At 56.9% G+C, this 20,000-nt stretch overlaps 3 protein-coding genes and 1 non-coding gene across 4 annotated transcripts in view; 3 read left to right on the plus strand and 1 right to left on the minus strand.

Moving 5' to 3' along the window:
- LOC105416506 (properdin-like) overlaps positions 1–3,237 on the plus strand; it is a 5,119-nt gene extending 1,882 nt beyond the window's left edge. The window contains exons 4-10 of the mRNA XM_029836660.1: positions 736–903; positions 972–1,169; positions 1,242–1,601; positions 1,716–1,889; positions 1,972–2,169; positions 2,570–2,675; positions 2,925–3,237. Of these exons, the coding sequence (XP_029692520.1) occupies positions 736–903; positions 972–1,169; positions 1,242–1,601; positions 1,716–1,889; positions 1,972–2,169; positions 2,570–2,675; positions 2,925–3,051 (1,331 nt within the window). The 3' untranslated portion in view covers positions 3,052–3,237. The remainder of the gene's footprint in view (positions 1–735; positions 904–971; positions 1,170–1,241; positions 1,602–1,715; positions 1,890–1,971; positions 2,170–2,569; positions 2,676–2,924) is intronic.
- Positions 3,188–11,907, minus strand: LOC101070279 (suppressor of cytokine signaling 7-like). Its single transcript, XM_029836646.1, has 10 exons — positions 9,490–11,907; positions 7,311–7,372; positions 6,914–7,018; positions 6,682–6,819; positions 6,265–6,404; positions 5,980–6,148; positions 5,067–5,195; positions 4,797–4,932; positions 4,554–4,699; positions 3,188–4,407 (listed from the first exon to the last, which is right to left on the minus strand). The coding sequence occupies exons 1-9, from the start codon at positions 11,169–11,171 to the stop codon at positions 4,579–4,581; spliced, it is 2,682 nt and encodes an 893-aa protein (XP_029692506.1). The 5' UTR covers positions 11,172–11,907; the 3' UTR covers positions 3,188–4,407; positions 4,554–4,578.
- On the plus strand, positions 11,896–11,977 carry trnas-uga (transfer RNA serine (anticodon UGA)). Its single transcript has one exon. It is a non-coding gene; the product is annotated as a tRNA-Ser (tRNA).
- Positions 11,978–12,779: 802 nt separating this feature from the next.
- Positions 12,780–17,895, plus strand: casc3 (casc3 exon junction complex subunit). Its single transcript, XM_011604354.2, has 12 exons — positions 12,780–13,007; positions 13,725–13,749; positions 13,838–13,893; positions 14,001–14,216; positions 14,682–14,830; positions 14,913–15,086; positions 15,164–15,990; positions 16,063–16,233; positions 16,387–16,485; positions 16,562–16,728; positions 16,800–17,005; positions 17,081–17,895. Exons 1-11 carry the CDS (start codon positions 12,816–12,818, stop codon positions 16,944–16,946), a joined length of 2,223 nt encoding a protein of 740 aa, XP_011602656.2. The 5' UTR covers positions 12,780–12,815; the 3' UTR covers positions 16,947–17,005; positions 17,081–17,895.
- The last annotated feature ends 2,105 nt before the right edge of the window (positions 17,896–20,000 follow it).

Genomic DNA, 20,000 nt, shown 5'->3' on the forward strand with positions numbered 1-20,000 from the left:
CTCACGCACACACTCACGCTCACACTCACACACACACTCACACACACACTCACACACACACTCACGCACACACTCACGCTCACACTCACACACACGCACACACACACTCACACACACACTCACACTCACGCTCACACTCACACTCACACACACACTCACGCACACACTCACGCTCACACTCACACACACGCACACTCACACACACACTCACGCTCACACTCACACACGCTCACGCACACGCTCACACTCACACACACTCACGCACACACTCACACACACGCACACGCACACACTCACACGCTCACGCTCACGCTCACACTCACACTCACACTCACACTCACACACACTCACACTCACACTCACACACGCTCACACTCACACTCACACTCACACTCACACTCACACTCACACTCACACTCACACTCACACTCACACACGGGTGCTCGGCGACAGTCCCGCTGTCCTCGGACGGGTCTCCCCATCAGACGAGGGGCTCAGTGCTCATCAGATCCACCAGATTCCTGCTTGGTTACGTTACCCCCGGCAACACAGCAGAAATCCACCTGTTTCTGCTGCTCACACACGTCACGGCGACCAGAGCCGAGGTGCAACCCCGTGGTCGAAACACTTATTCTTTACGGCCACGTGGTCCTCAGGTTTACCTGGGCGATCTGGCCGGCAGGAAGGGGCCGGCGTCCAGGGTGAGGGTGTCTAAGGGTGTGTTTGTGCGTTCAGCTAAGGGGTGGAGCTTGTGGCAAGCGTGGTCGTCCTGCACGGTGAGCTGCGGAGAGGGCGGAGTCAGGACCAGACACAGGGTCTGCTCTGGTCCACCCGAGTGTCACGCCGCCTGCACCGGTCCTTCAGACGAGACGGAGGAGTGTCCCACATCCATCACCTGTCCAGGTGCGGGTCTGTCTGTCCACCTGTGTCTGACTGTCTCGCCCCCTGTCTCACTGCGCTCTGTCCCTCAGTTCATGGCGGATGGTCCGGCTGGTCCGGCTGGACCGAGTGTTCTGGCCCGTGCATCGCTGGAAGCAACATTCCCAGCAGAACACGCCGTCGTTCCTGCTCTAGCCCCACCCCCTCCGCTGACACCAGGCCACCTGGCAACAGGTGCCCTGGAGATGAGCTCCAGCGCCAAGGCTGCACCGGACTCCCCAACTGCCCAGGTGGGACACCGGCGAGCAGGTACGGCCGATCACCCTTTTGACCATAAATAAACTGTTTGGGTGGTTCTGCAGTGGACGGCGGATGGGGGGCCTGGGCTCCTGCCGGGAAGTGCTCCGCCTCCTGCGGGGAGGGGCTTCAGCTGTCCGCCAGGACCTGTGACCAACCCACCCCGAAATACGGCGGACAGTTTTGTGCCGGCCCGAGCACGAAGGCCACAGTCTGTCAAGTCGTTTGTCCCGTGGACGGGTTCTGGTCTGGATGGTCCAACTGGGGGGAGTGCTCGTCTTCCTGCATCCCTCAGGGCCAGGCTCCCGTAAGGACCCGCTCCCGCTCCTGCACTAACCCCGCCCCCTCGACCAGTCCCCCTGGCAAAGGCTGCAGTGGTGAGCGAAGTCAGGCGCAGAACTGCGACCAACTGCCCAACTGCCCCGGTACGCCCGTCTGCTCTTACCCCAGAACCTCCCACGTGTTTTAGCTGTGCTCATCCAGGCGGTCGCAGCAGTGTCCACCGTCCACAACGTTCACTGTGTGTCTCTACCCGTCAGTGGACGGAGGCTGGAGCTCCTGGACGTCCTTCTCTGCCTGTCCCGTCACCTGTGGGGTGGGCCTTCAGGTCTCAGACAGGAAATGCAACAACCCCCCCGCCAAGCACGGTGGACAGCCCTGTCCTGGGGAGCAGCGGCGATCAAAAATCTGTAAGACCAACGTCCACTGTCCAGGTACGAGACAAACGTCAATAAAGCTGGAAAGTAAACAAAGTTTGGAGCTGAGATATTTCACACGCGACCCGGTTGTGTGCAGTGGACGGGTCGTGGTCCAGCTGGTCCAAGTGGAGCAAGTGCAAGTCCCCGTTCGGTGGACGGGACATCCGCTGCATGGAGGTGCGCGGCAGTCAGAAGCGAATCCGCGAGTGTCTCCACCGAGACCACAACGGCTCCATCTGCATCGGAGACCAGCTGTCCGAGATACGCGTCTGCTACGACGTCCACCAGTGTTTCCGTAGGTGGCGCCCGACCGGACCTCACGGTCCAGGGACGCGTGTCCCCGAGCAGATGTGGGACACAGGAACGGGTTTAAGGGTTGCTGGGTCTGCCTGGGCTGCTAAAGAGAACCAGGATCATGTGACGCTGACCGACGGTGCTCTGATTGATGACGTCACCCGCTCATGTGTCAAGGTCATGTGTCATGTGTCAAGGTCACCGGAAACCCAACCGTCCGTCTGGTTTCCCACCCGATCATCGGCTCCGCCCACGTTTTTCAGAGCACCTTAGCATTGCGTTAGCATCTTCAGCTACAGTTCCAGCACCTTTAAGAAAGCACTTTCATGTTCCTCTCATGTCCAAACATGATCTGACATCTCATAACTGGCCGGATAAATGTTGCTTCTGTTCTGATCCAGTAAAGGGCAACTGGGAGGGCTGGGAGAACTGGAGTATGTGCAAACCATCCTGCGGAAAGTCACAACGCTTCAGAAGAAGGTTCTGCAAACCCAACTACAGTAATTAGTGAGTTTGATCTGGCTGCTCCAGGGTCACGAAGGGGGTCACCAGGGGGGCCCAGATCCAGGCCTCAAGGGCCAGGTTTTGGCCCTTGAGGCCTGGATCTGGGCCCCCCTGCGGTGGACTGTAGGTCTTCCCGCCAGCGTCCAGCTGCTGGGAACGATGGAAGTCTCCCGGATTTCCTGACCCGACACTTAGCCGACCTCATCTGAGACTTCCATGAGCCTGATTCAGCTGCTCTACGTTTGTTTACAGTAACCCCGCTCGTCATGGGCAGCTGGTGGCGTTCTCCGGGACTCCACATGCCGACTGCGGCGCCACGCCAGACGGCGGTCCAAAGATTGAGAGTCAGGCCTGCAGCAACCTCCCTCCCTGCCCGTGAGGGTCCCCAGTGCTGCTGCTGCTTCTTCTTCGTGGCACTTTTTAGTTGCCAAGTTACTCACTTTGGTGAGGCGCCCCCTGCTGGCGCTCTGCTGCAACCGCCTCATGCACAGTAAATCTGAATGACATGAATTTTGTCCAACTTTTTTATTTACTCAGCATTAAAGAGTTTTGTGTTCTCATCGAACCACGGCGGCTCTCTTTGGTTGACCTGGTTGTTGTCTGGACTCCTAAACTCAGAAGCACACCTGCACACACACTTTAGCCCCTCCCACAGGTTTATTGACAGGTGACAGGAACCAGTCAAGTGGCAGCAAGTTTCAGTTCTGCTGCGTCAACACTTATGACATCACGGACATTTGTGTCTCTGAGTGGACTCATCAGAACCGCCCTTGCAAAGGTCCAGTGAAGGTTCTATTGAGGCCACTGCTGCGTCGTCATGGTTTCCAGCCCAGGTTAAATTTTCCCATGGGTCCTTGCAGCAGGCGGCCTCTGGGATCAGGAAGAGCAGCCACGTCCTGGGCTGGTGCCGGTCCACCGGCAGAAGGACCAGGTCCACCTTCAGGAGAACAGCACTCTTCCAGGTGGACACACAGGCTTTGAACTGGCCCAGCTGGGTTCACAGGACGCCGTCAGCTCAGCTGCACTGAGCCCAGCAGGAACATGTGCAGCAGTAAAAACCTCCACTCAGGTCGTCCTTTACTCCTCTCAGTGTCAAAGGTCCGATGGTCTTCAAGTCAAACAGCATCAAAGGCTTTGTTCTCCAGAAGCCGTTTGGACCGGGGTGAACGACGTGTCCTTAAAGTGCTCAGCGTGTAGCGGTGGAATAACCGTCGGCTATCGTTTTACCAGATATTAGCTTGGTTTTGCTAAGCTAGTAGCCCTGAAGCTCCCGTAAAGCCTCCTGGCGGGCTGGATCGGCTGAGCCCAGGCAGAGGAACACCAGAACATCCCAGCTGGGCGCAGCTGAGGGAACCACCGCGAATGCTGTTAGCTTTGGTCAACTCGCTGCTCAGGCTTCCTCCTGCAGACGTACAAACACGGTAGCTTTCTGTGCAACATGCCAGACTGAAATGGTCATCACCAGGTTTCTGGATACTCGTCTTTGAGGTCCAGTTTCCCCAGTCAGGATCCCAGAGGCGACCGACCCCCCGACCTCACTCTGACCTTGGGTTTTAGTTTCTGGAAGAGCACTAGCACGTATGCTAGCAGTGATGTCATGTCTGCTTTAGTCCCAGGGCTCAGGAATGACGTCTAAAGAGAGGCGGAGTCTCCACGTCACCTTCCTCAACGCCAGCCAATCAGAGTCCTCGGAGGAGGGTGAAACCTGAAACCCACCCAGAAACAGGACGGAGCACTGAAGGAAGGAAGGAAGGAAGGAAGGAAGGAAGGAAGGAAGGAAGGAAGGAAGGAAATTAGTGAAAGAAATGATGACAAGTGTACAGGAAAGGCTGACATCACAACGTAAGGACAGATGTTCTGAAGTGGCTGAACTGGAGGTACCTCCCGCTCCTCTGGGGTTCTGCCGCTACGTCTGAGGCTGGATCACCAACTGGGCGCTAGGCTCCGCCCCCTGCTCCGTCAGGGACGGGTGGATCTCCTCCTCCGGGTCGTAGTAGTAAAACTTCCTCAAGTAGGAGATCAGTGGCCTGGACAGAAGCAGAGCAGGATGAGTTGACAGAAGGCTGAGCTGAGGCGCCACGTGGCGGCAGCGGTGGCGGCGGCGGCGGCCCGACGGGCACTCACGTGGGCAGCGGCAGCTCCTGGATGTGGTCGATCCGGACCAGCTGTCTGATGCAGAAGCGACAGAGATGCTGCAGGGACTTCACACTGCTGAAGCGGGACACTGGATACAGGAGCTGAACCGGCGTTGGCGGCAGACCTGAACACGCGTGAAGAAAGCAAACACACTCGCAGGAAGTCCACCAAAATAAAAGCACGCACCTTCAGGAGAGAAGCTGTTGCATTGGTGGCAGTAATGCCACAGAAGCAGGCAGCTGATTGGTGGGTGGTTACCAGGGACACGGGAGCGCAGGAAGTAGAGGAACTTCCCGTTCTTGGAGTGCATGATGGCCCTCTCGATGAACTCCACCACCGAGTGACAGCGGTCCTCAAACTTAGGGTGACACCACAGACTGAAGGTCCCTGCAGAGCCACAGACACAGCACAGCCACAAATGCTGGTGCATGCTGGGAAAGTTCCCCAGGTGGACGTTTAATGGCTGATAATGTAGCCGACCAGGAGCTCCCTGGACCAGGAGCGCCCTGGACCAGGAGCTCCACGGACCAGGAGCGCCCTGGACCAGGAGCGCCGTGGACCAGGAGCTCCGTGGACCAGGAGCGCAGCGGACCAGGAGCTCCGTGGACCAGGAGCGCCGCGGACCAGGAGCGCCCTGGACCAGGAGCGCCCTGGACCAGGAGCGCCGCGGACCAGGAGCGCCCTGGACCAGGAGCGCAGCGGACCAGGAGCTCCGTGGACCAGGAGCGCAGCGGACCAGGAACTCCGTGGACCAGGAGCACCCTGGACCAGGAGCGCCCTGGACCAGGAGCTCCACGGACCAGGAGCGCCCTGGACCAGGAGCGCCGCGGACCAGGAGCTCCGTGGACCAGGAGCGCCCTGGACCAGGAGCGCCCTGGACCAGGAGCGCCCTGGACCAGGAGCTCCGTGGACCAGGAGCGCTGCGCCACATCTGCCTTTACCGACTGCTCCCGCCAGCTGTTTTCTGACTGTTCTTTGTACGAGTGTTGTGGCTGTTCACCAACACCGAATCGGAACTGCTGAACCCATCTGAGCAGGAACCACCTCGAGGTTCTGAGTGGTCCCTCAGAACCACGATGGGAACCGAGAGGAGGTGAAGGAGCGACGGACTCCCTGAGGCTGAATCTGCCAGACGTGTGTGTGTAGGTGTGTGTGTGTGGGGGGGGCGTACCTCTGTAATGCTCCATGCGTGTGTGGTGTGTGACCCCCTGTGATCTGAAGCTCAGACTCAGGATGTATCGCGGGTCAGAACTGTCCCGAACCAGAAAGGATCCGTCCGGTTTCCCCTTCAGTTTCATCTCTGCGTCCTCCCAGTTCATGGGCCCCCAGTACCAGCCACACTGCACACACACACACACACACACACACACACACACACACACACACACACACACACACACACACACATTAGCCTCCTCCCCTCTGGAGAGGTCCAGTGAGAGTCAGGAACAAATACCTTCTCCAGTTCTCGGAGGCTGGTGGCAAAGCTGCCGTTCTCGGGGCGACTGAGGGGGCAGCGGGGGGCGAGGCGGGGAGGGGGGTGCTGAGCGTTTGGGCGCAGAGGGACGGGCCGTGGGAGACCTCTGAGTAAAGTGTCTGATGAAGGAGAGCAGGTATCTGTTATGGATCACAGCACGCGCTGGATCCCCAGAGGATCCAGGCAGATCCTCCAGGATCACCAGAGTCCTGCTGCTAACGTACAGAAGCTAAACAGGTACACACAGGAGTGAGACCCCCGTACACCTGAGGAGCCTTCAGCTCAGGTGGTTTGGGGGCGGGGCTACACCCCACCCCGCTGTCAATCACCACATTTCTCCCCCCTTCTCCATCGTCTACATCAAAGCTGTGATTGATCTTCAGAAGCGTTCCTCACCGTTGAGGCTCAGGCTGTGCTGGATGGTGCTGAGGGAGGGGTTGAGGGCCAGTGTTCGGGGGGGCAGCGACTGCATGGAGGCCCCCCCGCTGCGCTCCGTGAACGGACCCTGCTGCTGAGGGGGGCCCCCAAAATCATCTACGGACACAGAGGAACACACGTCAAGTTTCTCCTGCTCGCCTACAGAAACACAAACAGGAAGTGATGACAGAGAAGAAGGAAGAGGAAGTACCAAGAAGACTGAGACTCCGCCTCGGTGGGGGAGGGGGGGTCGGAGGATGGAAAGAGGTCCCACTCCTCCGAGAAATGTCCACATCAACCAGAGACACTGTCTCACCTGCACACACACACACGCACGCACGCACACACACACACACACACACACACACGCACACACACACACACGCACACACACACACACACACACAGGTGTTAGAGAGCAAGTCTGAACGATGAGTTAATGAAAATCAAAGGAAGAAGAAAAGAACAAAAGTCTTCTGCTGCTCTCAAGGTTGGATCAGCCAACAGGTCAGAGGTCACGTTATGATACCAGCAGTGTGGAGTTCAAGGATCACACACACACACACACACACACACACACACACACACACTCACACACACACACTCACCTGTGAAAGCAGGAGTGAAGGGTACCGGCGAGAAGGCACTGTGAGGTCTGGACACCTGCAGCCTGAAGAGGACAAACATCTCTGTCATCACCACCATCCTCATCCTCATCACTAGTGAATACGGATACGAGCCACTCTGACAGGATGTGATGTCACACTAGCTTGATGGTGCCATTTATGCTTTGATGGAACATCAGTAAAGACTTCTGAGCTTGACTAAAAGGTCAATCTGGGGGTCACGGCGTGATGAAGCTGACCAGCAGATTTAAAGCGGTTAGTTGAAAGAACAACCAAACCAAGGTCTGGTGAAGGTCTGGTGAAGGTTTGGTGAAGGTCTGGTGAAGGTCTGGTGAAGGTTTGGTGAAGGTCTGGTGAAGGTCTAGTGAAGGTCCTGGTCTGGTGAAGGTCTGGTGAAGGTCTGGTGAAGGTCTAGTGAAGGTCTGGTGAAGGTCTGGTGAAGGTCTAGTGAAGGTCCTGGTCTGGTGAAGGTCTGGTGAAGGTCTAGTGAAGGTCCTGGTCTGGTGAAGGTCTGGTGAAGGTCTAGTGAAGGTCTGGTGAAGGTCTGGTGAAGGTCCTGGTCTGGTGAAGGTCTGGTGAAGGTCTAGTGAAGGTCTGGTGAAGGTCTGGCGAAGGTCTGGTGAAGGTCCTGGTCTGGTGAAGGTCTGGTGAAGGTCTAGTGAAGGTCTGGCGAAGGTCTGGCGAAGGTCTGGCGAAGGTCTAGTGAAGGTCTGGTGAAGGTCTAGTGAAGGTCCTGGTCTGGTGAAGGTCTGGTGAAGGTCTAGTGAAGGTCTGGTGAAGGTCTGGTGAAGGTCTAGTGAAGGTCCTGGTCTGGTGAAGGTCTGGTGAAGGTCTAGTGAAGGTCCTGGTCTGGTGAAGGTCTGGTGAAGGTCTAGTGAAGGTCTGGTGAAGGTCTGGTGAAGGTCTAGTGAAGGTCTGGTGATGGTCTGGTGAAGGTCTGGTGAAGGTCTGGTGAAGGTCTGGTGAAGGTCTGGTGATGGTCTGGTGAAGGTCTGGTGAAGGTCTGATGAAGGTCTGATGAAGGTCTAGTGAAGGTCCTGGTCTGGTGAAGGTCTGGTGAAGGTCTGGTGAAGGTCTAGTGAAGGTCTGGTGAAGGTCTGGTGAAGGTCTAGTGAAGGTCCTGGTCTGGTGAAGGTCTGGTGAAGGTCTAGTGAAGGTCCTGGTCTGGTGAAGGTCTGGTGAAGGTCTAGTGAAGGTCTGGTGAAGGTCTGGTGAAGGTCTGGTGAAGGTCCTGGTCTGGTGAAGGTCTGGTGAAGGTCTAGTGAAGGTCTGGTGAAGGTCTGGCGAAGGTCTGGTGAAGGTCCTGGTCTGGTGAAGGTCTGGTGAAGGTCTAGTGAAGGTCTGGCGAAGGTCTGGCGAAGGTCTGGCGAAGGTCTAGTGAAGGTCTGGTGAAGGTCTAGTGAAGGTCCTGGTCTGGTGAAGGTCTGGTGAAGGTCTAGTGAAGGTCTGGTGAAGGTCTGGTGAAGGTCTAGTGAAGGTCCTGGTCTGGTGAAGGTCTGGTGAAGGTCTAGTGAAGGTCCTGGTCTGGTGAAGGTCTGGTGAAGGTCTAGTGAAGGTCTGGTGAAGGTCTGGTGAAGGTCTAGTGAAGGTCTGGTGATGGTCTGGTGAAGGTCTGGTGAAGGTCTGGTGAAGGTCTGGTGATGGTCTGGTGAAGGTCTGGTGAAGGTCTGATGAAGGTCTGGTGAAGGTCTGGTGAAGGTCTGGTGAAGGTCTGGTGATGGTCTGGTGAAGGTCTGGTGAAGGTCTGGTGAAGGTCTGGTGATGGTCTGGTGAAGGTCTGGTGATGGTCTGGTGAAGGTCTGGTGAAGGTCTGATGAAGGTCTGATGAAGGTCTAGTGAAGGTCCTGGTCTGGTGAAGGTCTGGTGAAAGTCTAGTGAAGGTCTGGTGAAGGTCTAGTGAAGGTCTAGTGAAGGTCTGGTGAAGGTCTAGTGAAGGTCTGGTGAAGGTCTGGTGAAGGTCTGGTGAAGGTCTGGTGAAGGTCTAGTGAAGGTCTGGTGAAGGTCTAGTGAAGGTCTGGTGAAGGTCTGGTGAAGGTCTGGTGAAGGTCTGGTGTCAGAACTCACCACCATCTTCTCATGTTCAGAACTATTCCTCATGTTTCCTGTACAAACAAACCAACCTTCATCTTCTCAAACACTCAGACGGAGCGTGGTCTCGTACCTGCTGCTGTCCTGCTCCCCGCTGCTGCAGGTGGACCCCCACACGTCCAGGAGACTCCCCCCAGAAGAGGTGGACGATGCCAGGGACGGCCTCTTGTCCAGCAACCCCCCAGAACCCCCACTAGAGCTCTTGGTTCTGAAAAGCTTGCTGAGTCGGACCTTCAAGGACCCCCCTTTCCTCGACTTGCCTCGTGATGTTTTCTCACCTTCTTTCCCTGTCCCCACCTCTCGTTCCAGAACGAGCAGGGGGGAGGGACAGCGTCCTGCTGCTCCTGAGACCAGTTTCGGGGTGGTGGCGCGGCTCTGGGGCTGAGAGAGGGACTGTCGTTGGTGCTGTGGACGGGAACCCGGTTCTGAGGGGGTCGACTGGGATGAGGACATTTGAAGAACGGTGGAGGCTGCTGCAGCTGGGGGGGGCTGCATGTGGACTGGGGGGTAAAGGCCGGGGCTACTGATGGGGGGGTGAGAGTCCACACACGGGGGGAGGGACATGGCACCGCCGAATATGGCCAGAGGTGAGCGGCAGTTCTGATCGGTGCAGACCCCCGCCTCCTCTGCCAGTCTGTGGACCTGCCGCATCAGTCCACTCAGAGTCCCACTAGAGAATACTGGGCCGGCCCCCCAAGCTGTCCCACTCACGTCCCCCGGTGTCTCACCTTTTTCACTGCTCCCTCCTTCTTCATCTTCTCCCCCCTCCCCAGAACCAAGACCTTCCAGAACAAGAAGGGCATCGCTGGTCTCAGTTGGGTCCTCACCAGGCCCCACTGAGCCGGAGGCCAGGACACTGTGGCAAGAACATCGCAGGAGCCCCGTCTCAGCCCCTTTACCCGTCCTGTCCTCCCTGGCCTCTCCCAGCTGGCCCATCCTCTGTGCTAGAGACACAACTGGGTCATTTGGACAGTTCTTCTGAGGTTCCAACAGGCCCAGGTGAAGGGCTTGATCCAGCAGGCCTGGGGGCCACTGCACCAGTCGGTGTCTGTGGCACAGGACAGAGGCAGACTGGTCTGGAACGGCCTGCTGGGGGGGCTGGGACAAGTCAAACCCTCCGGATAGTTGAAGGATTGGGTGCCACGGGAGGATCTGTGGCTCCTCTGCAGATGGGGCGCAGTGCACGTTTGGGTTCTTCATGCCAGCAGTCCCGTGTATGACCGGTGTGCTATCAGGACCGGTGCATGATCCAGAATCCAACTCCTGTCTCTTTCGCTCCGTCTCCTCCAGGAGGAAGCCTGGCGGAGGATGGTCCAGTCCACACTCCAGGATCCGGTCTCCGGAGCGCAGCAGCTTCTGAAAGACCATCAGCTGTGCTCTCGACCCGTGCCCCCCAGAGCCGTTCTGCAGGTCCACAAAGCGCTGCGCCGCTGCAGCAAAGTCCTCTGCAGGCGGAGGGGACAGAGGCGCTTCGGAGCCGGGGGGCGCCTGCGTCAGCACCAGCCCGGCGTCCAGCTCACCTTTGCCGGGGAGCGGCGAGCTGTAGTGCGGGGAAGACGAGCCGAGGCCTGCTGAGGGGCCGCTAGGTTCCAGATCGAACACGCCGTTGTGGTGAACCAGTGCGGATTTTACGCGTCCGAACCCGCCTCCTCCGGACATCAGGTCGTCGGGTTCGTCCAGCCGGTCGTACTTGGCCGCGGACACGAGACGCATCAAGACGAAATCTGGAGACATTTCCTGCTGCGCGTCATTCATGCTGACAGGCTAGCGCGAGCTAACGCAGCTAAACGTCCTGCGGTCTTACATAACGCCCATCTAAATAAACAGCTCCGGAGCTAACGGCAGCTAGCTGCTGCATTGTCCGCACTAAGCTAACCGCGCAGTCTGGGCAGAACCAGACAGACGGACATCTGCAGTCCGGACCTGCGAGTGCTGCTGACGGCTCTGCTGTGGCACGTCAGTGCGTCGAAGACACAAGCGATGTTCCCGGCGGTGCCGCTGAGCGATGCCGCTGAGCGATGCTAGCCCGCTGGTAGCCTCCTACCGACTCATCCTCCGGCGACACGGGGACGGGGACGGGGACGGGGGCACGCGCAGCGGCTGCGCAGCGGCGGCATCAATACCCGCGAATTCCGCTGGGCTCGACGTTGAGAGGCGACTGAGGCCGCGGTTCGGTCCGTGGACGCTCCGGGCTCCAGCTGGTCACAATCACGGTCCAAAGTAGCTCCCTACTTCCTGGTAACGAAGAGGTTCGTGCGTCTCCGCGCGCGCGCGTGTTTGTTGTCGTCAGTTGTGATCATTAAAGGTGTTTGTTCACGTGCACATTTTTTCAGCTAAAGAATATAATGAATGTTGTGATTTCACTGTCGTCGACACAAACAAGCTCACAGTTTCCACATAAGTCTATATTAAAGAACTATAGTTATGACGTCATGTCAGAACTTGTCTTGAGTCACAGAACCGGCGCAGCGCCCTCACAGCTGTGATGGCCGAGTGGTTAAGGCGTTGGACTTGAAATCCAATGGGGTCTCCCCGCGCAGGTTCGAACCCTGCTCGCAGCGATCGCCTTTTCCTTTTTGAATTAAAAAAAATAAAAATAAAAATGAATCGTCTCCTTTTTGAGTCTGCTCTCTTTATCGATCTGTCAACCACAGTGTAGGAGGTCAATGAGAATCAGGCCCTCAGGAGCCCAGTCACAGACCTTTCTAGATGCTGCCATCTCAAGTAGCAGCCCAGTGCCGCTTTGTGATCAGTTTAAATAGTCATGGTAGAAACGACAATAAGCGCTCAACAACGATGATAACATCGAAGAGACGGTGGCAACCATGGCAACGGCCCATGTAGACGACCCTGCAGCAGCAGTCTCTTCATGTCAGTATCAAACAGAAGACTTCCTAGAATGTTTAGAAATGAATTTCGCCAACTGCTTTCCAGCTCAGGTCATTACTATAAGTGATTTCAACTTATTAATAAAGCTACAGTTTTGTTATCATTCAATCCCATTTCATGCTGTTTTGAGTTCTTGGTCCTCCCTCTGGCTTTTATTTAATTGTTTATACATTGTGTAATTTTATTTCCTGTGTGGGGAGCCTGTTTTTTTAGTCGAAGTCAGCAGAGGGAGATATGGAGGTTTAGATTTCTCTTGTGTTAGCTTGAAAAGAAGAACCTCAAGAAGAATACAAAAACATCACAAGGCTTTTTGCAAAGGTCTTGTTTCTTGTGCTTACTTTTGCTGTTATAAAATTGTTGGGAAAACTGCGGGAATGAACTTTGGTACCGGTGGTGGATCGCATCCTACCAGCAGGCGGCGCTGTTCGACCCTTTTATAGAAGAAGAGCAGAAGAAGTCCATTACCCATAATTCTCTGCTTCTTCCGATTTCAACCATTCCAGTACTAAGATGGCGGACCGGCGGCGACGGAGGAGGTGCGCGTCCCAGGACAGTGAAGACGACGATGAATCTGGTTCTAGTTCTGGTTCCGAGAGTAGAAGGTCTGCGTCCCCAGCAAGTAAAAGCCGAGGAAAAGATTCCGATCGGCCGGAAGAGACAGCAACGCAGGAGGTTGCCAAGAGCGGTGTCGAGTCGGAGTGTGTGAGTAGCTAACTCCGGATGTTAGCATGATGAGCCGACGGTTCCGTCTCCCGGGCATCACTTCATCACTTATCTCACCCACGAATCCTGTAACAAAAGGCCGAGTCGTCGCTCTCATTGCTTCTATCACATATACAACGATCACTGTAGCTTTATGGCTATTTAATGCCCATGGTGGTCCTTCAGAAGCTGTGTTAGCCCGAAGGAAAAGATTCCGAGGAGCTTTTTAATCATTAGCTTCTGTAAAACCTCAATGGGATGTCAGAAAAGAGACCAAATATCGCCGCTTGTCTTGTAGTAGAATACTGGAACCTTTCAATTCACCACACTCTTTATTGTCTCTCTCGTGGCATTCTTGGTTTTATTGTGGGAATTTTAGTAACGGACAAGATGCTTTTGTGTCGTTTGTTTGACGTCAGTTAGCCTGAAGCTAAAGTGGGCATTCCTCCGGGCCGTGGAGGTGTTCTTGGTTCCGACACCGTTTTAGCATTTGCTTTTGTCAGGGTTTAGGTTTTTACAGATCTTCTGTCTTGTAGTAGCCGACACTTTTGTCATCACTTCATCTTAACATTTATCTCCACGCCTCTTGAGAGAAGGGGCTGGTCGACAGGCAAATCTGTCCCCCCAGAGGTTTAACAACGCTTGTGCTGAGGGATGAACCTTTGCCAAACTCGGGTGAGGTTGGGAACTGAAGCATGTGTTTGTCTGTGTCTGCAGGAGAGCGAGGACGGTGTCGGCGAAGGTAAGAAATCCAGACACTCGGCAACCGGCACCACAACGCTGTGCATGTTAGAATGAAACGCTGGCTTTTTCTGTTCGTGTCCACGCAGCTGTCCTCTCTGACTACGACAGTGCAGATCTAGAGGAAAACGCTTCCCATTCAGAGGTAAAAATCAATGGCTTTAAATTGCTTTATTTAAGTGAGGCTCCGTGGGCAAGAAATCTCCAACTGGCATCCTGCTTGCAAGGTTTTACCTGATGTTGTCTCTTCAGGAAGAGGAGCCAGCAGAGCACTACAGTGATGAAGAGGCTCCTCCAGCCACCAGTGAGTCCACCCCCCCGGCTGCCAACAGCCAGGCCAAGGAGGAGGAGGAGGAGGAGGAGGAGGAGGAGGTAGAGGTGAAGGAAGAAGGCAGTCAGAGTAAAGAGGAGAACAAGCCGGAGGAGAAGGGAAACCTGGCTGGAGAGCGGCAGAGCGGTGATGGTCAGGTGAGATCAATGGTTCCATCATGTGCTGAGCGTTTAAACTTGCTGCCTCTTGTTACGGTCTGAAACCGAGAGATTGGGGTGGATATGCTGCCCCCTGGTGGTGCGATAGGCAAACAACCGTCTGACGTCATGGCTGCTAAGGTTCATTCATAGAGGCTCCAGTGAGTCAGTCTGGACCACCGGTGCTGCAGAAGATCAGATAACAAGGATAACTGGAACACAAGAATGAGCAGTGACGATCAAACAAATGCACCCCACACGCCCCACAAAGCTCGGGCAGGCCCACGGTTCGTTACTTTTGGCGATGCCACAGTTCTGCAGGGGAGCCCGTTAAAGTCTGGACATTTGTCTCCATGAGTTGATCGTCAATAGTCCAAGAGGATCAGCGCTTTGTCTCAGCTGTTAGCATCAGGCCAGCCGAGACTGGGAGCGCCATAAAGATCCACACCATCCCGTTTCTCACAGGAATCTACCGATGACCCAGAGACAAAGGCCGGGGGGAAAGCTGGACAGAAGCTGGACGATGACGAGGACAGGAAGAACCCGGCCTACATCCCGAGAAAGGGTCTGTTCTTCGAACATGATGTCAGGGGGCACGCCCAGGAGGAGGAGCGGTACGCACCTTTCACGTCCTCAGGTGATCCAACATCAAAGAACTCTGGTGACGTCATGGCTCCAACGTCTTTGTGTTGTCAGGCCCAAAAACCGAAACAGGAAGTTGTGGAAGGACGAGGGTCGCTGGGAGCACGACAGGTTCAGGGAGGAGGAGCAGGCGCCCAAAAGCCGGGAGGAGCTGATCGCCATCTATGGGTATGACATCCGGAACGGCGGCGGCTCCGGAGAGCGCTCGTACAGGCAGCGCCGGCCCAGGTGAGTGGCCCGACACCCCCGTACCACCGTCTCCAGGACCCGTCTCCCTTCCTGACTGTTTCTCCTTGTTCTCTCAGACAAACTTTGTCCCCCAACCGAGACAAACGAGGGAGGAATGCAGGCGAGCGGCCGGTGCGGTCCTGGCAGAGTGGGGGGGCTCCGCATCGAGGAGGAGGGCCTCCGCCTCCCTCTGTCCACCCTTCTGTCCACCTGTCCTCCACTCAGCGAAACTACGCCTCCAGGCCTGCCCCCCCCCGAGGCCGTGCCTCCCATCTGAATCAGATGCACCCCCCACCTCAGCCCCACTACAGAGATGGCTTATTAAACGCCTCCCACGGTCCAGCCCGGGAGGGACCGGATCCTAAAGCCCCGCCCGAGCCCTCCGACGGAGACCGTGCCGCCAGCAGGGGGAGGGACGCTCCTGTCGTCATCGAGAGCATCCGAGGAGACCTCGAAGAGCCGGACCTTCAGCTGGCTACGCCCCCGTCGGAGTCGGCCCCGCCCAGACCGGCGTCCCAGCGGCAGCAGGAGCAGCGAGGCAGCGGTGAGAGGGCCGCTCCCTCTGAGCCCCCCCCTCAGCCGTCCGCCACAGCGGCCAGTTGGGAAGCCTCTTCCCCCGCCGAGCGGCCGGTGGAGCGCAAGTCCTACTCGCTGGCCCGCAGGACTCGCTCCCGGCCCGCGGACCTGGGCAGCAAACAGCCGTCCGTGGAGGATCCCGCGGCGTGCAGCACTTCCTCCCCCAGCAACACGGGAGGGAAGGCCTGGAGCGGCCCCTCTGAGGGCCTGGTCCAGGCGTCGGGAGCAGGGGCGCTGACGGAGCTGGAACAGGATGTTGCTCGGATCAGCCTGGCGGGACAGGCCTGGAGCCAGAGCCCCACCTCCTACATCCGCTCTGAGATGAGAGGTGAGATCAGAGCCACACCTTTGATGTTCCCACTGCTTTGATGTTGGGACTGACGCACGTTGACGTCGGCAGGTATCAACAACATGCACCTCTCGGGAGCCCCCCCCCAGTTTTCCAACATGGAGGAGATGGGTGTCAGTTCCAGCCGGGCCAAGCGCTACTCGTCCCAGCGCCAGAGGGCCGTGCCTGAGCCCACGCCGCCCCTCCACCTGGGCGTGATGGAGGGTCACTACTACGAGCCCAGTGAGTGCTCCTCTGGGGTCGGGGGTCAAGCTTTAGACGCCAGGAGGCGTTGACCTTTGGCCCCTGCCAGCAGAACCTTCTGCATGTTCTCCTCAAGAGTGCTGATTGTAACAGAATGTGCTCGTATCAATCAAAGTTCCTTCTCTGGCTCAGTATCCTATCAGGGACCAATCTATGCCCACGGGGAGGGCCCCGCCCCCATTCCGCCGCAGGGGATGCTGGTCCAGCCGGAGATGCACATCCCCCACCCCGGTCAGTCCACGTCCGGTTCCTCTTTTCCACTGTGACCTCGCAGGCTCTGTTCCAGGCTCTGGTCTGTCCTCCTCAGGTCTCCACCCCCACCAGTCAGGCGGCCCGATCGCTGACCCCGCCCTGTACGGAGGCCCGGCTGTTTCTTTATCGCCAGGGCAACCGCAGCAACTGCTGCCCCCGCCGTTCTACCCTCCCCCTGGAGTCATGACGTTCCCCTACCCGACCATGTATCCCAGCCCGCAGGTCAGCCTCGGCTCGGCGCCGCTTCGGCCTGGGTGTCGGTGCCGCGCTCATGTGACGTTGTTGTGTTTCAGGGTCAGGCCCAGGTGACCTTTGGCGGCGTGACGTACTACGACACCATGCAGCAGCAGGCCCAGCCCAAACCTTCACCCCCCCGCCGCACGTCCCAGCCCGTCACCGTCAAGCCACCGCCCCCAGAGGTGCCCTATGCTTCTGAGTGACTCCGCCCCTCAGCCCTCGCCACCTCCCCCTCAGCCTTACTGTGACTGGACAACTGCAGGTGAGCCTGGGGGGAACGCCATCCGCTGACTGGGGGGGGCGCAGGAGGACTAATGCCAGAACCTTTGTGCTTTAGGAGCGGGGTGGGCTCGGTGAGGAGCTGTGGTCCTCGCCAACCTGACCCACGGAGGGGGCGGCGGCTGGATGGAGGTGAAGTCGGTGTGCAGGTGACCCACAGCTTCACTGCTGAACACGACTTCAGGAGCCCGTTAGCTGCCCGTGTCGCCACGTTGGACACGTCGCTCCACAAACAAGTTCCAACCGGCTCTTCTAACGCGTCAGGTGACCAGCGATGGTCGCCAGCTTCGTCCCGTTGAAAAGATCAACCAGAAGATAGTTCAGTTCCCTTTTTCACATTCAGAATCTTGTGTTTGAGCTGGTGTTCCCGTGGTTACACGTAGATGGATTTTGTTCATTTTTAAAGTTCTTTTCCCAGATCCTGGATTCTGTGTTGCTGTTAGCATGTTTTCAGAGGTGCTCGCGACGCTCACGGGTGAAACAGAACCCACAACCTGAGCTGCTTCTGCTTCCAAGCTGCTCTGCGCCTGGCGGCCAGCAGGGGGCGCGCGCGTCCGCGCTGAGCCAGAATAATCATGCTTTTTATCCTGGAAGCAGCGGAGGAACGCGCACGGACGTGCAAACAGTTTATTGTGACTGTACATAAAAGACTAAAAGTGTAAATAGATGAAAACGTGCTAATGATTGTGCGTCGGCCTTCGGCAGGGACCTGCAGTGTTCGCGCTCGTGACGTTTAGAGAGATTTAGTCTTAGAGTTGAAGCTGCCTTTTAGCTTTGAGCTCAGTTTTACCTTGTCACTAATTGGGATTTTTTAGTATTTTTGTTGTTAACACGGTTAAAGGCACACTGAACATCAATAAATATCAAATGTTGGCCATGTCTCACCTTCAGCAGCTTATTCTTCAGCCTTTCTGGAGCTCTGATGTCATCGCTGCCTCTTTAATGAGCCCGGAAACATTGACGGAGCCCAAGAAGAAGCGTCTGAGCCGTGATGGAGGCTCCAGGTGGTCGAAGGGCCCCTCGCCACGCCTCCCTTTGATGTTCTGAGGAGCGGCCACAGTGTCCCAGTCAAAGACTGGTCCTCATAACGCAGCATGTTCACCAACACACACACCTGCTGTCTGTTGTGATGAATATTCATGACTTGTGGAGCCGTTATGTAAGAGAGTGACGCTCCCAGCAGCCAATGGGCTCGCAGACGCCAGCGTGAGCATTCAGCTGCTGCAGGAGGCCTGATGGGAAGGGGGGCAGCTGGAGGCAGCCATGACCTCATCCTGTCAGGTGATCCACCTGTGAAAACCAAAGCTAACATGCTACAAGCTAATGCCAGTTCAAACACCAGCCCTGCTGGCTTTAGCTTGTAGCGTGTTAGCTTTGGAGCTGCGGTGAATGGAGGAGGTCTCTGTGGCCTCCATCTGCTCACGTTGCCCCACTTCAGGACTGTGAGGACCCAGGAACCAGAACCAGCAGGTCTTCCTTGTTTGGGGCTCAGATTTGATCGCTGATGAAGCAGCAGTTTCTGGAAGCTATTTTCAAAAGTTGCCAGAGAAACATCTGAAGTGACGCTGCAGAAAAGTTGGCGACCCGCAACTGTTGCTGCAACTGTTGCTGCAACCGTCCAGGATGAGGGAAGAAGCTCCAGAGAAAAGCTGCATCAGCAATAAGAATTCACGCAATAATGCGGCAGAAATGCGACTTTAATCATTCCGGCTTTAAAATTCCACATTTTAGACACGTTTGTTTTTCCTCAATTTCAGAGCACGAGCGACTCCGTCTGCTTGTCGGGAACGCGCAACTGCAGCATCGGAGCGCGTGTGTGGGTGTGTTGGGGGGGCGGTGCGAGTCAGTTTTCATTCCACTCATTTAACAGCAGAGAGGGGGAGGGGAGGGTGAGAGAGAATGAGGGGGAGAGAGAGAGAGGAAGGGAGGGGAGAGAGAGAGAGAGAGAGAGGGAGGGAGGGAGAGAGAGGAAGGAAGGGAGGGAGGGAGAGAGAGGAAGGAAGGAAGGGAGGGAGAGAGAGGAAGGAAGGAAGGGAGGGGAGAGAGAGAGAGACGGAGAGGGAGGGAGAGAGAGAGAGGAAGGAAGGGAGGGGGAGAGAAGGAGGGAGAGAGAGGAAGGGAGGGAGGGGAGGAGAGGAGGGAGGGGGGGAGAAGGAGGAGAGAGGAAGGGAGGGAGGGGGAGAGAAGGAGGGAGGGAGGGAGGGGAAGGGAGGGAGGGAGGGGGAGAGAAGGAGGGAGGGAGGAGGAAGGGAGGAGGGAGGGGGAGAGAGGAGGGAGAGAAGGAGGAGAGAGGAAGGGAGGGAGGGGGAGAGAAGGAGGGAGGGGGAGAGAAGGAGGGAGAGAGGAAGGGAGGGAGGGGGGAGAGAAGGAGGGAGGGAGGGGAAGGAGGGAGGGAGGGGAGAGAAGGAGGGAGGGAGGAGGGAAGGGAGGGAGGGAGGGGAGAGAAGGAGGGAGGGAGGGAGGGAGGAGGGAGGAGAGAAGGAGGGAGGGAGGGGAAGGGAGGGAGGGGGAGAGAAGGAGGGAGGGAGGGAGGGGAGAGAAGGAAGGAGGGAGAGAGGAAGGAAGGGAGGGAGAGAGAGAGAAGGAGGGAGGGAGAGAAAGAGAGACGGAGAGGGAGGGAGAGAGAGAATGAGGGAGGGAGGGAGAGAGAGAGGAGGAGAGAGAGAAAAGGGAGAGCGAGAAGGAGGGAGAGAGGCAGAGAGCGAGGGAGAGAGAGGAAGAAGGAGGGAGAGAGAGATCGGAAGGGGGTGAGAGAGAGAGGGAGGCAGAGAGAGAAGGAGAGAGGCAGAGAGGGAGAGAGAGGCAGCTTGTCGGTGCGTTGGTGAGCTCTGCAGTATCTGACCCAAAAAACAGAAGTGGGAAAACCTACAGCACGTAAACGCACCGGCCCGCACCGGCCCGCACGGCTCTCCTCCTCCAGGTGAACCAGGACGCTGGACTAAATCCGACCAGCTCGAGCCGTTCGCGCCGGAGGATCG

This window comes from Takifugu rubripes, chromosome 5, assembly GCF_901000725.2.
Source record: "Takifugu rubripes chromosome 5, fTakRub1.2, whole genome shotgun sequence".
NCBI lineage: Eukaryota > Metazoa > Chordata > Actinopteri > Tetraodontiformes > Tetraodontidae > Takifugu > Takifugu rubripes.

Bases quoted from the DNA above. Each gene is read 5' to 3' on its own strand.
- casc3 (XM_011604354.2), top strand. From the start codon at position 12,816: ATGGCGGACCGGCGGCGACGGAGGAGGTGCGCGTCCCAGGACAGTGAA. The intron at 13,894-14,000 runs GTAAAAATCAAT...TTGTCTCTTCAG, and splicing joins AAAACGCTTCCCATTCAGAG to GAAGAGGAGCCAGCAGAGCA. The intron at 16,729-16,799 runs GTCAGCCTCGGC...GTTGTGTTTCAG, and splicing joins CCATGTATCCCAGCCCGCAG to GGTCAGGCCCAGGTGACCTT.
- LOC101070279 (XM_029836646.1), bottom strand. From the start codon at position 11,171: ATGAATGACGCGCAGCAGGAAATGTCTCCAGATTTCGTCTTGATGCGT. The intron at 6,405-6,681 runs GTGAGGAACGCT...CTCCTTCATCAG, and splicing joins GCACAGCCTGAGCCTCAACG to ACACTTTACTCAGAGGTCTC. The intron at 4,700-4,796 runs GTGAGTGCCCGT...GCTTCTGTCCAG, and splicing joins CAGGAGCTGCCGCTGCCCAC to GCCACTGATCTCCTACTTGA.